General features: G+C 43.2%; 1 protein-coding gene across 1 annotated transcript in view; it reads right to left on the reverse strand.

Moving 5' to 3' along the window:
* The window catches only part of LOC142304380 (NXPE family member 3-like), a 58,350-nt gene extending 46,412 nt beyond the window's left edge, over positions 1-11,938 (reverse strand). Inside the window, exons 1-2 of the mRNA XM_075346690.1 lie at positions 11,871-11,938; positions 11,696-11,761 (exon numbers count right to left, since the gene is read on the reverse strand). Coding sequence (XP_075202805.1) covers positions 11,696-11,743 — 48 coding nt within the window. The 5' untranslated portion in view covers positions 11,744-11,761; positions 11,871-11,938. The remainder of the gene's footprint in view (positions 1-11,695; positions 11,762-11,870) is intronic.
* Between the last annotated feature and the right edge of the window lie 3,946 nt (positions 11,939-15,884).

A 15,884-nucleotide genomic window follows, 5' to 3' on the forward strand; every position in this document is an offset into this window, starting at 1 on the left:
GACAATGGGGGGCGGGCGGTGGGGGGAAAGAGGGGTAACTGTTGACAAATATTTGGGGTGTAGTGGTTTAGTATCTGGGAATGTAGTTTTACAGGTGTGGTATATGGGGGGGTGTAGTGGTGTAGTATATAGTGGTGTAGCATATAGTGGTGTAGTATAATACAGGTGTATATAGGGGTGTAGTATAATACTACACCCCTATACACACCTGTATTATACTACACCCCTATATACACCTGTATTATACTACACCCCTATATACACCTGTATTATACTACACCACTACACCCCTATATACACCTGTATTATACTACACCCCTATATACACCTGTATTATACTACACCACTACACCCCTATATACACCTGTATTATACTACACCCCTATATACACCTGTATAATACAGGTGTATATAGGGGTGTAGTGCTGTAGTATAATACAGGTGTAGTATATAGTGGTGTAGTATAATACAGGTGTAGTATATAGTGGTGTAGTATAATACAGGTGTAGTATATAGTGGTGTAGTATAATACAGGTGTAGTATATAGTGGTGTAGTATAATACAGGTGTAGTATATAGGGGTGTAGTATAATACAGGTGTATATAGGGGTGTAGTATAATACAGGTGTATATAGTGGTGTAGTATAATACAGGTGTAGTATATAGGAGTGTAGTATAATACAGGTGTATATAGTGGTGTAGTATAATACAGGTGTATATAGTGGTGTAGTATAATACAGGTGTATATAGGGGTGTAGTATAATACAGGTGTATATAGGGGTGTACTATAATACAGGTGTATATAGAGGTTTAGTGGTGTAGTATAATACAGGTGTAGTATATAGGAGTGTAGTATAATACAGGTGTGTGTATAGGAGTGTAGTATAATACAGGTGTATATAGGGGTGTAGTGTTGTAGTATAATACAGGTGTAGTATATAGGAGTGTAGTATAATACAGGTGTAGTATATAGGAGTGTAGTATAATACAGGTGTATATAGGGGTGTAGTGGTGTAGTATAATACAAGTGTAGTATATAGGGGTGTAGTGATGTATGTAAGCACAGGTGTAGTATATAGTGATGTAGTGGTGCAGTTTATTACAGGTGTAGTATATAGTGATGTAGTATATTACAGGTGTATGTATATAGGGGTGTAGTGATGTAGTATATAGTGGTATAGTATATAGAGATGTAGTTTATTACAGGTGTAGTGTATAGGGATGTATATTACAGGCGTAGTATGTGGTGGGTGTAGTGATGTAGTATATGGGGATTGTGTGTGTATGTATGTATACATTGTGTGTATGTGTGTATATATATTATATACACAAACAGTATATATGCATGTGTGTGTGTGTGTGTATATATATATATATATATATATATATAGTAGAACCGAGTTAATTATATTAGTCCGGCCCTCTAAAACCATCCCAACTTCTCATGCGGCCCCATGGGAAAATTAATTGCCCACCCCTGGTATAGAGTTATCTTTTTCATCTGCCTACCACCCAGAGACCAATGGTCAGACTGAACGTTCCAATCAAACCCTTGAACATGTGTCTGACCGTCAGTCTGACTGGGTGGAATATCTGCCGCTAGCTGAGTTCGCCATCAATAATCAGTATCAGGAATCCATCAAGACTACCCCCTTTTTCTGCAATTTAGGGTTGCATCCACGTTTTGGATCTTTTTCTTCCGCTGTGGTGGATACTCCTGAGGCTGACACAACTGTGGACAAATTGAAGGCTATCTGGTCTGAAGTGACAGAGAACTTGAAGAAGGCAAAGGTTGGTCAAGCCTCTTCTGCTAATAAGAGACGTTCCAAGGGCCCTAGCCTTGGAGTTGGGGACAAGGTATGGTTATCAACACGGAATATTAAACTCAAAAGTCCCTTCTGCTAAGCTGGGTCCGAGATTTATTGAACCTTACGAGATAATCGAGGTAATTAATCCCACAGCTTTCCGCCTGCAACTCCCCCCATTCTTTAAGATATCAAATGTGTTCCATAAGTCCCTCCTCAAGTTATATCGTGTCCCCATTCACCCAGTCAGTGCCCCCCCCCTCCTCCTGTTTTGGTTGAAGGTAACTTGGAGTATGAGGTACAGAGAATACTTGATCCCATATTGTCAGAGGAGCGGTACAGTATTTGGTGCATTGGAGGGGTTATGGCCCTGAGGAGAGGCCATGGGTCTCTGCGAGCGATATTCATGCTAAGGGTCTGGTCCAGCGGTTTCACCTCCAATTTCCTGGCAAGCCAGGTTTTGAGAGTCCGGAGGCCCCTCGTGGAGGAGGGGGTACTGTTACGTCACCACTGGAGTCCGCTCCAGCGACTTCTGCTCCGATCGCCAGGCGGCGCCGTGTTCCTGCCATGGATGGTGCTGGTGATGGGAGAGGAGTCGATGCCAGCAGTACCGGTGGGTGCAGGCTCCGATCATCCATTGGGCTGGGTTATCTTGGGATCTGCAGTACCACTGGCTGACTGTGGGTGGCGTGTGTCTTCCAGCTGAAGTTGCCAGCATTCAGCTACAGCCAATGGGAAGACACCACACCCTCCTTAGTTCCCCTCCTGTCTGCTGACCTCTGCCAGAATTAGTTCTGATTTCCTGGCTCCTGGTCCGCCCTATTCTGTTTGGTTATTCCTGTGTGCTGACTTCTGCGTGTTTTCTGACTACCCTTCTGCCTCCTGTTTTTGTACCTCGCTGCCCAATCCGGATTTGACCTCTGCTACGTTTTCTGATTATGTCCTTGCCTGCCGATTCTGTCCCTGTTCTGCTATTCCTGGTTTGACCCTGCCTGACGACTACTCTCATTGGACTGCAGCCTTCCACAGGTAGTGATCTCCAGGTCCCTGTGTAATTCCAAATCCCTGTGTAGGGGTTAAAGGGTTTCAGGGTTCTGGGGGTCCTGCTTAGTGAGTGGCTTTCCTCTAGTCTGTCCATTACATCCCACCTAAGTCTGTTGATCCAGGCAGGCGTTACAGAACCTGACTTAAATGTCACTCCCTGGGTAAAAAACCTCAATGTTTGGGCAAAATGCATTTATCTGGGTTAAAACCTCCACCTCCACCACACAATCAACAGAGCGAGAGATGATTGAATGATGATAGAATATTTATTCTATGCAAGTCAGAAGGTCCATCAAATAATCCACCACACAGAGGGTAAAATAGTCCAGTAATGTGATAAATATCCTGAGGATCAGTCACAATCCTCCAGCAGTCCTTCTCCGAGGGAAATCTTTTGTCTTTCTCAGCTGAATGAATAATCCCCCAGGTAAGCAGAGAGTTTAGGTGGATCCCAGGCCTGCTTGCCGGCTTTAGACACGCTCTGCACAAGGTCAGAAGCGCAGGAGCCTTTAGATCATGCACAGTGCGCTTGTCAAGCCAACAAGCGTACACCTGGCTTAGAAGGCTGCGTGAATGAGAAGCGTGCATGCGCAGGATTTCCGGGAGCTGAGTGTGACATCGCTCATGTCAATCCATAGTATCACACCCACAGGGATGTGATACCATGGAAAGAGGGCAAACTAGAAGGGGCGAAGCAACACCCTGGGGACTAGTCCTTTGCTCATTTACATAGGGAACACGTAAGTTGTAAAACTTTTTTTATAAATTCATTTTACACAATATTACAACACACGGATGGGTAGGAAGGAAAATGAACATAGGAGAATCAAACAGCTCACCAGACTCTTGAATATGGGTGCGGTGCCCGGAAACCTAGGTATAAACTTGAGCCAAACAAAAGTAGTAGATCCAGCATCCTCTTCTTATAGTTAAATCATAGCTTTATTGAAAATTGATTAAAAGAATAAAAAAAATGATAAAGTAGACCAGATGTCCGTCTACACGTTTCAAACAAGTAAACTTAAGTTCCTAATCATGACAACGTCAGATATGAACACAACACATTTATACAGTCTCTGACAGAAGTTCTGTCGCTTATCCATGTTATGTAAATAAAAGCTTATAACCTGACTTTAAATTCATCCATTGGTTTTATAAATTACTCTTTTTGAAAGCTGAAACCCTTCCAAATTCGGTTTAGGTTATGAAAATAAAGTTGCTGCAAAGATGAAATATTCATCATTTAATGAACACAGAAAGGTCAGATTTTGGCAAGACAAAAGTTTTGTCGCCTTGTCATATAATGCACCCAATCCTAGTTTACATCCTCACCTGTGCTTATTAAATGATCGGTTAATTAGTGGGTGTGTATAAAAAGAAACCCAGCACCCCAGACCTTTAGTTGAAAAGTAACTTGACCTCTGACAACATGCCAAAAATCCACCCTGCGACCAAAGCCTCGATTATCAAGAGGCTGAAGACGAGATCCACTGCAGAGGTGGCTGGCACCTTTAATGTGTCTCAGCGTCAAGTACAAAGAATTAAAAAAAGATTTGAAGAGACTGGAGATGTTTTTGACAAGGCCCAGGTCCGGCAGACCCCGCAAGACAACTGCTCAGGAGGAACATTTATTGGTTAGAAATCCAAAGCCAACCCCTCTTTCACTGCAGCAGAGCTCCAACAGGCCTGGTCACCTCAAGTCCCTGTGTCAACTAGAACAGTTTGTAGGATTCTGTCTCGAAATGGCCTCCATGGTCGAATCAGTGCCCAGAAGCCAGCACTAAACAAAAGGCAATTAAAAGACCGTGTGGCATGATAAGAATTAAAGTAGACCAGATGTCCGTCTATGCGTTTCAAACAGGTAAACTGTTCTTAATCATGACAACATCAGATAGGAACACAACACATTTCTATATCCCTGTACCTCTCGGGGTGGAGCTCTAAACACCATTGATTAATCATATAAATCATATGGTAATAACCAAAAAGAAACCTACACACATAAATACAAAAAATCATGAGTTTCACAAAAATATACTGTATATAGTAGCAAATCTCAAAAAATAAGGATTTTTTATCAAAAACATTGTCTCTTTTCTTTATTCTCTGTTTCTTCTATATAGCCTCTTGTAAATGGAAAGGACTTTTTTACTAGAAGGTGAACTTTCCAACTTATAACCTACGTCATACACTAGGGAAAGCATAATTAGAGTTAATTTATAACATGGTAAATACACATACAACACAAGTAAAGGACTCAGATATTAATAAAGATAGAACAAATCCGTCTTATAGTTTAAACCCTTTGGATGTCGGGTTCTCAAATTCAGTATCCAAAATGCTTCCCTCTTATACAGCAGCTAAATCCAGTCACCCCCCCCGCCCCAGGTGCTCTAGTCACTTGCAGAGAAAGATGAATTAACCCCCTGGTGTGGTGGTGCCTGACAAAGACCTTTTCACTCCAAGTAGTTGCGGAATTGCATCCCCTATATGTTCGGCAAAACGGGTTGTACGGCCTACATAGTATAAGTTACAGCTATCCCAGGAGGCCAGGTATACCAAGCAGGTCGTATTGCAATTAATATATTGTTTAATATCATATGTGCATGTGTTATCGCAATTACCAAATGGGGCCACACATGACAAATATCGACATAAATTGTTCTTTTTTTTTGTCCGAATTTGACATTTCCATGATAGTTGGATCGATTTAAGATCTTAGGAAAGGCTGGGGGTCACAAGATTACCAGCAGACATGGCCCTGCGGGCTGAATGTCTGACGTCTGCTCCTAGAATGTTCTGTAACTTGTCATCTTGGAAAAGTATTGGAATATTCTTATTAAAAATAGAAACAATATTGGAGTAATCCGTGCTCTGTGATATAATAAAGGCGATTCTATGACTTTGTTTGGCATCACAGCCTGGTTATAGGGCAGGTGTTTTTCAGCTAGCACCTGTTCACACCTATTGGATGTGCGGGTCAGTATTTTTGTATAATTGTAGTGCATCACTTTCTGATTGAGCACTCTGCCCTATAACCAGGCTGTGTTCGCTCCCTTTTATAGCAGGACTCTAGCTGCTCAGACATGGAGGTTTTAACCCAGATAGCGGCATTTTGCCCAGACGTGGAGGTTTTTTACCCACAGAGTGGCATTTCCGGTTAGGTTCCCAATATCATATCGGTATTTGATTAGAAGATACTACCTTAGTATCTAAAATTCGGTAATAAGTCCCCAATATACAGAGATTACCTTGCCGTTGGTGATCGGGCTCACATGCATTGGCCAATACATAAGCTAAACATCTCTTTTTTCAAATATTCCTGTAGCAGTAGTGCAATGCCAGAGTTCACTTTTTCATTGTTAGCATTATAGTGTGCAGCTGTATATGTTTAGTAGTTATAATGTGTTTTTCAGTTAGCACCTGTTCACACCTTGGATGTGCGGGTCAGTCTTTTTGTATAATTGTAGTACAACCAATCACAGACGCCGGCAGTCTGACTACAACCACTCACAAACGCCAGCAGTCTGACTGCAACCAATCACAGATGGCAGCAGTCTGGCTGTAACCAATCACTGACGCCGGCGGTCTGACTACAGCCACTCACAAACGCCAGCAGCCTGACTACAACCACTCACAAACGCCAGCAGCCTGACTACAACCACTCACAAACGCCAGCAGTCTGACTGCAACCAATCACAGATAGCAGCAGTCTGGCTGTAACCAATCACTGATGCCGGCAGTCTGACTACAGCCAATCACAGACGCTGGCAGTCTGACTACAACCACTCTCAAACGCCAGCAGTCTGAATGCAACCAATCACAGACGCTGGCAGTCTCACTGCAACCAATTGCAGATGCTGTCACAGAGGGTGGGCTGGTAAAGCAGTGAATATTCATAAAACTTAATGAGCGGACCCAGAAGAAGTGTGACAGCAGCACAGAAACTCAGTAAGTATAATTGTCTTCTTTTAATCCCCATTGTACTTCCTTTTGCAGACCCCTAGCCTTTACTAATAGCATTTTAAAACACTTAAGTTTGGGTCCCTTAGACTTATATGAGGTTCTGCATCCAGGGTCAAGTTTGGGTCAAGTCCGGCCAAACCCGAACATCTGATGGTTTACCCACTTCCAATAATGTGTTAAAAATTAGCCGTGTTTCGAAGTTATACAAAACTTCTTCTCCAGGGCAAACCACAGATAGCGTGAAAAAAAACACATGAACATTTAAATTGACATCACGTTTAAAATTGGAGGCGCAAAACCGCGTACCACTAGAGTGTCGTGATTTATCAATTGTCAGACTGAATAAAGCTTGTCCAGAAAAAAACTGTAATAAATAGTTTTTCAAAAGCGTATGAAAAAGTGAAAAACAAAAAGGAAATAAACTAAAGAGTGAGTAAGAAGCATAAACAGAATTGTTATAAATGCTACAAAATGCGATTAAAATAAGAAAATGTAGAGAATTTAATTCGTCTCTGTATTAGCGGACTATGTTAAATGTATGTCATGTCTCATATTTTAGTTTATTTCCATTTTTTGTTTTGTTTTTTTACTTTTTCATGTGTTTGTATCCTATTGAGCATCTGTCTCCATCCGTCTATGACTCTCTCTATTGACAGCGCGGGAATTAACCCACTCTTTCCTTCAGTATTCAGCTTCCATTTATTGTGTGTCTACAGCAGCCTTCTTCAGGACATAACAGTGGTTGTGAGTGCAGGTGAACAATTTGTGAGTACAGGTGAGCAATTTTCTTATCTATTGTGGATCTGCAGCAGCTGTCTTCAGGCCACATCAGTGGTTGTGAGTGCAGGTGAACAAATTGTGAGTGCAGGTGAGCTATTTTCTTATCTATTATGGGTCTGCAGCAGCCTTCTTCAGGCCTATCAGTGGTTGTGAGTGCAGGTGAGCAATTTGTGAGTGAAGGTCAGCAATTTTCTTATCTATTGTGGGTCTCCAGAAGCCGTCATCATGCAATATCAGTGGTTGTAAGTGCAGGTGAGTATTTGTGAGTTCAGGTGAGCAATTTTCTTATCTATTGTGGGTCTGAAGCAGGCTTCTTCATGCAATATCAGTGGTTGTGAGTGCAGGTGAGCAATTTGTGAGTGCAGGTGAACAATTTTCTTATCTATTATGGGTCTGCAGCAGCCTCCTTCAGGCCATATCAGTTGTTGTGACTGCAGGTGAACAATTTGTGAGTACAGGTGAGCAATTTTCTTATCTATTGTGGATCTGCAGCAGCTGTCTTCAGGTCATATCAGTGGTTGTGAGAGCAGGTGAGCAATTTCTGTGTCAAGGTGAGCAATTTTCTTATCTATTGTGGATCTGCAGCAGCCGTCTTCAGGCCATATCAGTGGTTGTGAGTGCAGGTGAACAAATTGTGAGTGCAGGTGAGCTATATTCTTATCTATTGTGGGTCTCCAGCAGCCGTGTTCATGCGATATCAGTGGTTATGAGTGCAAGTGAACACATTGAGAGTGCAGGTGAGCAATTTTCTTATCTATTGTGGGTCTCCAGCAGCCATCTTCATGCGATATCAGTGGTTGTGAGTGCAGGTGAACAAATTGGGAGTGCAGGTGAGCAATTTTCTTATCTATTGTGGGTCTCCAGCAGCCATCTTCATGCGATATCAGTGGTTGTGAGTGCAGGTGAACAAATTGTGAGTGCAGGTGAGCAATTTTCTTATCTATTGTGGATCTGCAGCAGCCGTCTTCATGCGATAGCAGTGTTTGTAAGTGCAGGTGAGCAATTTGTGAGTGCAGGTGAACAATTTTCTTATCTATTATGGGTCTGCAGCAGCCTTCTTCATGCGATAGCAGTGGTTGTGAGTGCAGGTGAACAAATTGTGAGTGCAGGTGAGCAATTTTCTTATCTATTGTGGATCTGCAGCAGCCGTCTTCAGGCCATATCAGTGGTTGTGAGTGCAGGTGAACAAATTGTGAGTGCAGGTGAGCTATTTTCTTATCTATTATGGGTCTGCAGCAGCCTTCTTCAGGCCAATCAGTGGTTATGAGTGCAGGTGAACAAATTGTGAGTGCAGGTGAGCAATTTTCTTATCTATTGTGGATCTGCAGCAACCTTCTTCATGTGCTATCAGTGGTTGTGAGTGCAGGTGAGCAATTTTCTTATCTATTGTGGGTCTGCAGCAACCTTCTTTGGGACATATCAGTGGTTGTGCGTGCAGGGGAGCAATTTGTGAGTGCAGGTGAGCAATTTTCTTATCTATTGTGGGTCTGCAGCAGCCTTCTTCATGTGCTATCAGTGGTTGTGAGAGCAGGTGAACAATTTGTGAGTGCAGGTGAGCAATTTTCTTATCTATTGTGGATCTGCAGCAGCCTTCTTCAGGCCATATCAGTGGTTGTGAGTGCAGATGAACAAATTGTGAGTGCAGGTGAGCAATTTTCTTATCTATTGTGGATCTGCAGCAGCCAGCTTCAGGCCATATCAGTGGTTGTGAGTGCAGATGAACAATTTGTGAGTGCAGGTGAGCAATTTTCTTATCTAATGTGGGTCTGCAGCAACCTTCTTCAGGACATATCAGTGGTTGTGAGTGCAGGTAAGCAATTGTCTTATCTAGTGTGGGTCTGCAGCAACCTTCTTCAGGATATATCAGTGGTTGTGAGTACAGGTGAATAATTTGTGAGTGCAGGTGAGCATTTTCTTATCTATTGTGGGTCTCCAGCAGCCATCTTCATGCAATATCAGTGGTTGTGAGTGCAGCTGAACAATTGTCTTATCTATTGTGGAAAAAGCAAAAATATACAGCATCCACGTCCAGGTGAAATATAAAAGTTGTATCTTTATTCAGAATCCATTAAAAACATAGGGTGATGAACATTACATCCCCAACAAATATAAAAGTCCTCTTGGACCCCTCATACAGATGGTACGCGTTTCGAGCTCCTCGCTCTTAGTCTGAGTCATGGACTATATTTGTTGGGGATGTAATGTTCATCACCCTATGTTTTTAATGGATTCTGAATAAAGATACAACTTTTGTATTTCACCTGGACGTGGATGCTGGATGTTTTTGCTTTTTGTGGAATTCCTGGCGTGGCCGGCCTCTATCCTTGCACCTGTCTCTCATTGGAGTCTCCATAGATCTGGGTGAGCTGATTTTTCTTTTTTCTTCTCCTTTTATCTATTGTGGGTCTGCAGCAGCCTCCTTCAGGACATATCAGTGGTTGTGAGTTCAGGTGTGCAATTTGTGAATGCAGGTGAGCAATTTGTGAGTGCAGGTGACCAATTTTCTTATCCCTCTCATACAATTTTGCCTGGATAAGACCCTATTGCAATTGTCTTTCCAGCCTTTTTCACTGAGTCCATTGCCAATGGAATAACTCCAGTGAATTCCTACCCCTTCAGGATATGATCCATGAAGACACATAACACAGCACAACAAATAAACACTTTTTGTCTGCTACTTGGCAAAAACCATGTGCGCTATACTAAATCGAATGCGCTGAATCCAAATCTGAAGTTAGTTTTTTTGTAGCACGTCAGGATATTAAGTTATTCCAATTTGTGAAAATTAAAATAAGCAATTAATAAAGATACAGAATCGTTATGTCCCACAGTTTCACAACATGTATTATCATTTTTATTGAAAAAGAAGTATAGGTAAATAAACCAAAAAACTTAAAAATCACTTATAGTAGCTTAAGAAATCGCCTTGAACTCAGCAGAGTACTTTTAAAAGTTCTTCAGGCACTTGCTTTTGCGCTTGTGAGTGGTCCTAGTGGCCCGTTGCAAAAACCAGCAGTAATCGCCCATCATGTTGGGGTTAAAACGACCTGGGTATCTTTTTTCCATAGTAGAAATGTCCTGGTGGAATCTCTCACCATGTTCGTCACTGACATTACCCATATTTGGAGGAAAGAAGTCAAGATGTGAATGTAGGAAATGCATTTTCAATGACATTCGGGCACCATGCATTTCGTATGCTTGAAGCATATTGTCTATTAGTTCAGCATAGTTTTCTGCTCTTTCGTTTCCAAGGAAGTTTTGAACTACTACTATAAATGCATCCCATGCAGTTAGTTCAAGTGGGGTGAGTTCTTTCTTGAAGATTTCATCATGGATTAGTTGGTGGATTTCAAGACCAATAAAGATTCCTGCTTTGAGTTTGGCCTCAGTTTTCAATGCACTAAACTTTTCCTTCAGATACTTAAATCCATTCCCTTGACGATCCATTGCTACTACAAAATTTTTCATTAGTCCTAGTTTAATGTGAAGAGGTGGAAGATAAACTTTAAGTGGATCGACAAGTGATTCGTGTTGAACATTGTGCTTACCAATCTTATGTTCATCTCTATTGGGCCACCGTTTAATTTTATAATGGTTGTTGTCATCTCGACTGTTCCATAGGCACAGAAAGCACATATGCTTAGTGTAACCTAACTGCAAACCAAGGACTAGTGCAACAACTTTGAGGTCAGCACAAATGTTCCATTGATGTTCTGAATATTTAATCAATTTCAGAATGATCTGCATAGAAGCATAGGTCTCTTTCATTCCAACCGCATGTGCAATGGCTTCAACAATGCCTGAATAGGCGTATGGCCTTTTCTAAGTATAACTCAAAATCTGGACGTGCTGTGCAAATTCTGAGTTCATATTTGGAATCAGCATGTTCAAATTAGTAAAGAAAACATGTTTTACCCTCAGTAGCAAAATCATTGTTGTGCTGTGTAATCAATACAATATACCGGAAGTCTTGTTATTCACATTGCTAAAACATTATTTGCAAAAAGACAAATACAAATCAAAAAGTAAAATAGAAGGTAAAAGGTAAGACTCTGGTTCCTATAATGATTTAGAAGTAGGATAGTGTCCCCAAGTACTTACCCCGGCCAGACATACAATACACCAGATCACGAGCCAGCGCTGCTGCATGTTCAAGGATGAAGAGTCCTGTGTAATACAAAGAGCTCTGCTATAAACACTTCACAACCTCTAACATTTATTGACTTTTACCTATTACATAGCTAAGCCCTGATATAAGGAAGCAGTGATTTTTTACCTGGCTGCGATTCACCTGGATATGTCCTATGTATCGGCCTCTTCCTTGAAATGGACTCACCACCTTACCAGAGCTGCTCCGCAGTTTATGTGTTCCTACGTGTAGATAATGTGAAATGTAGAATCCCTCTAAATTGGTCCAGCGGTCACATCCGTAATCTGTGACTATCAGATAAGAACCCGGAGATCCGTCTCGCCCCTCGGCATGCGCGCCTCTACTATTTATTAACCGGCCTAAGGACGCAAACGTGACATCACACCATCTAAACAATAGAAGAGCTGCAGATGCCAAGTGGTAGAGGGTGGTTCATAACACTCCTGTCCAAACCCCAAAGAATAATGATGTGGCTGCAGAACCAGATCCAGCAAACTGGCTCACAATAACTGTAACTAAATGTGCAGTATTATAGTAGTTATATTCTTGTACATAGGGGCAGTATTATAGTAGTTATATTCTTGTACATAGGGGCAGTATTATAGTAGTTATATTCTTGTACATAGGGGGCAGTATTATAGTAGTTATATTCTTGTACATAGGGGCAGTATTATAGTAGTTATATTCTTGTACATAGGGGAAGTATTATAGTAGTTATTTTCTTGTAAATAGGGGCAGTATTATAGTAGTTATATTCTTGTACATAGGGGGCAGTATTATAGTAGTTATATTCTTGTACATAGGGGGCAGTATTATAGTAGTTATTTTCTTGTAAATAGGGGCAGTATTATAGTAGTTATATTCTTGTATATAGGGGCAGTATTATAGTAGTTATATTCTTGCACATAGGAGCAGTATTATAGTAGTTATATTCTTGTACATAGGGGCAGTATTATAGTAGTTATATTCTTGTACATAGGGGCAGTATTATAGTAGTTATATTCTTGTACATAGGGGCAGTATTATAGTAGTTATATTCTTGTATATAGGAGCAGTATTATAGTAGTTATATTCTTGTACATAGGGGAAGTATTATAGTAGTTATATTCTTGTACATAGGGGCAGTATTATAGTAGTTATATTCTTGTATATAGGAGCAGTATTATAGTAGTTATATTCTTGTACATAGGGGCAGTATTATAGTAGTTATATTCTTGTATATAGGAGCAGTATTATAGTAGTTATATTCTTGTACATAGGGGAAGTATTATAGTAGTTATATTCTTGTACATAGGAGCAGTATTATAGTAGTTATATTCTTGTACATAGGGGCAGTATTATAGTAGTTATATTCTTGTACATAGGGGAAGTATTATAGTAGTTATATTCTTGTACATAGGGGCAGGATTATAGTAGTTATATTCTTGCACATAGGAGCAGTATTATAGTAGTTATATTCTTGTACATAGGGGCAGTATTATAGTAGTTATATTCTTGTACATAGGAGCAGTATTATAGTAGTTGTATTCTTGTACATAGGGGCAGTATTATAGTAGCTATATTCTTGTACATAGGGGCAGTATTATAGTAGTTATATTCTTGTACATAGGGGCAGTATTATAGTAGCTATATTCTTGTACATAGGAGAGGATAGATGTGTGTTTGTGAGCTCTCAGCAGGGCGGAGGCCATGGCCTCAGACCCAGGTGGAGGGGAGGGGAGCTGGGCTGATGATCCAGGAGAAGTCCACAGTCTGGAGTGTGGCCTGCACCATGGATCTGATGGTGGTGGAGAAGTGGAAATGGTGGCTGGTGAGTCCTTGAAACCTGAGTGCAATATTTCTGGATTAAGTTCCAAAGATACAAGGAAAAGTATTTTTAAGTTGGAAATGCAAATTAGTAGACTGAAAAGAGAAATTAATAATGAGAGTGATGCAAAGCTGAAGTAGTTATAGTAGTATAACTACTAGTAGTATATAGTAGTTATATTCTTGTACATAGGGGCAGTATTATAGTAGTGATATTCTTGTACATAGGAGTGTCGCGGGCGGAGGAGGGGACGCTGCGCTCTCCCACTGCTCGGGTCCGGCTGTCGCTGCTCTGCGGCTGCTGCTGCTCGGTGGCTCGAGCGATGGGCCGGATCCCGGGGACTCGAGCGGCGCTCCTCGCCCGTGAGTGAAAAGGGGTGGTTTGGTTTTGGGGATATTGTCCGTGACGCCACCCACGGCTGTGGTGATTGTGTGGACACCACCGCTGCTCTGGACGGGGATCCCGGAAGCGGTGACAGGGAGCAGCTTTGTTATTATTTCTCCCCTCCGTGGGTAGGGGGTTGGTTGTCCCGGGGCCCGGTGATGGGGTAGGAGTGGATGGCAGGCGGGTTGCGGGGCCTGGTGAGGTGCAGGGTCGCAGGGGCAGCGTTGTGCCGCACGGCACGGAGGTACTCACTCAGCCTAATGATGATGACACAGTTCACGGTAAAACAATTGGCTGGATGGACGGGTCCCTCGGACGGCTGCGGTGTTGTTGTTCCCTGCAGGTTAGTGATGACTGTCTCTCCCTACACCTATGTTCTATGTTGATTCCGATGGGTTCCCACCGGTAACCCGCTCCCCGACCGAGCTGGGCTGATGATCCAGGAGAAGTCCACAGTCTGGAGTGTGGCCTGCACCATGGATCTGATGGTGGTGGAGAAGTGGAAATGGTGGCTGGTGAGTCCTGTAAACCTGAGTGCAATATTTCTGGATTAAGTTCCAAAGATACAAGGAAAAGTATTTTTAAGTTGGAAATGCAAATTAGTAGACTGAAAAGAGAAATTAATAATGAGAGTGATGCAAAGCTGAAGCTGATGAAATGTGAGTGCCTGGATGACTGTACACGTGAGCTGGCGATGCGGAAAGAAAGACTGGAGAAGAACCTGACCTCTGTGACCAGAGTGGAGACACGGACTAAGGAAAAACAAAGGGAATCCAGAGCCCAGAGTGTAAAGAGAGAGTGTGACGCCCTGGGCAAGCCAGGGGTCATAGGTCAGAACACCACCACACCCTACACCCCAGTTAGGAACATCTAGGCTAACCCAAAAATCCTTGTTGCCTTCCTCCAGGGGCTGATGTCCACACCAGGGGGTGGGCCAGGCGGTTGGCTCCGCCCACCGAGGAGTTCACAGCCCTGGAGGCGGGGAAAACCAGGCAGTTCAGTTAGGGAGGTGAAGGAGTAAACAGTGAAGTGAAGTGAAGTGGTAAAGGAGTAGAGAAAGTGACAGCTTGTAAAGCCTGAAGCTGGTCCGGGTGTGTGCCCCGGACAGTGACAGCAAGGTCAGCAGACGGCGGTGATAGTCTGCAGGGGGACTGCTCGGAGGTTGCTGGAAGGACCGCGGACGGGTGGTGAGCCGGCGGTCTGGAGCAGTATACAAAGAACAGTCAGCACCAGGGCAGGGGCCTTTCGGATCCCGGCAAGGCTAGGAGTCGCCATAATTTGCCAAATCCGTCAGTGGAGGGGACGACTGTCTCCCAACAACCAAGTCCCGATTGAAGGCAACAGTCCAACCGTAACGGAGAGACACCGCCACCGCCAGGGCACCAGTTTCTCAGGGCCAGCGCCTGCGGGCAAAGTAGGGCTCCTCCGGCCCATATCCAAGCCGGGGAGCGGGTTACCGGTGGGAACCCATCGCAACCATCATCATCTTAGGTGCAAGAAAAGGGACCGTTACCGTCAACTACTGGGGAAAAGCAAGTGCAGCCGTCCGTGGGAACCGTCTTTCCAGCCATGTGTTTTACCGAGAACTGTGTCATTGTCTCAGGCTGAGTGAGTACCACAGTGCCGCAAGGCACAGCGCTGCCCCCGCGTCCCTGCGCCCACCAAGCCCTGCATCTCCCACCTCATCACTGGGCCCCGGGATCACCAATCCCTACCCACAGAGGGGCAACACAACAACTTGCTGCTCCATACCATCATTCCCGGGATCCCCATACAGAGCAGCGGTGGTGTCAACAAATCACCACAACCGTGGGTGGCGTCACGGACAATAAACTATATCCCAAAACCCAATCCCCTTTCACTCACGGGCGAGGAGCGCCGCTAGAGTCCCCGGGATCCGGCTCATCGCTCGAGCCACCGAGCAGCAGCAGGCCGCAGCAGCCGCGGCA

The sequence above is a fragment of the Anomaloglossus baeobatrachus genome, chromosome 4 (genome assembly GCF_048569485.1).
Source record: "Anomaloglossus baeobatrachus isolate aAnoBae1 chromosome 4, aAnoBae1.hap1, whole genome shotgun sequence".
Classification (NCBI taxonomy): domain Eukaryota; kingdom Metazoa; phylum Chordata; class Amphibia; order Anura; family Aromobatidae; genus Anomaloglossus; species Anomaloglossus baeobatrachus.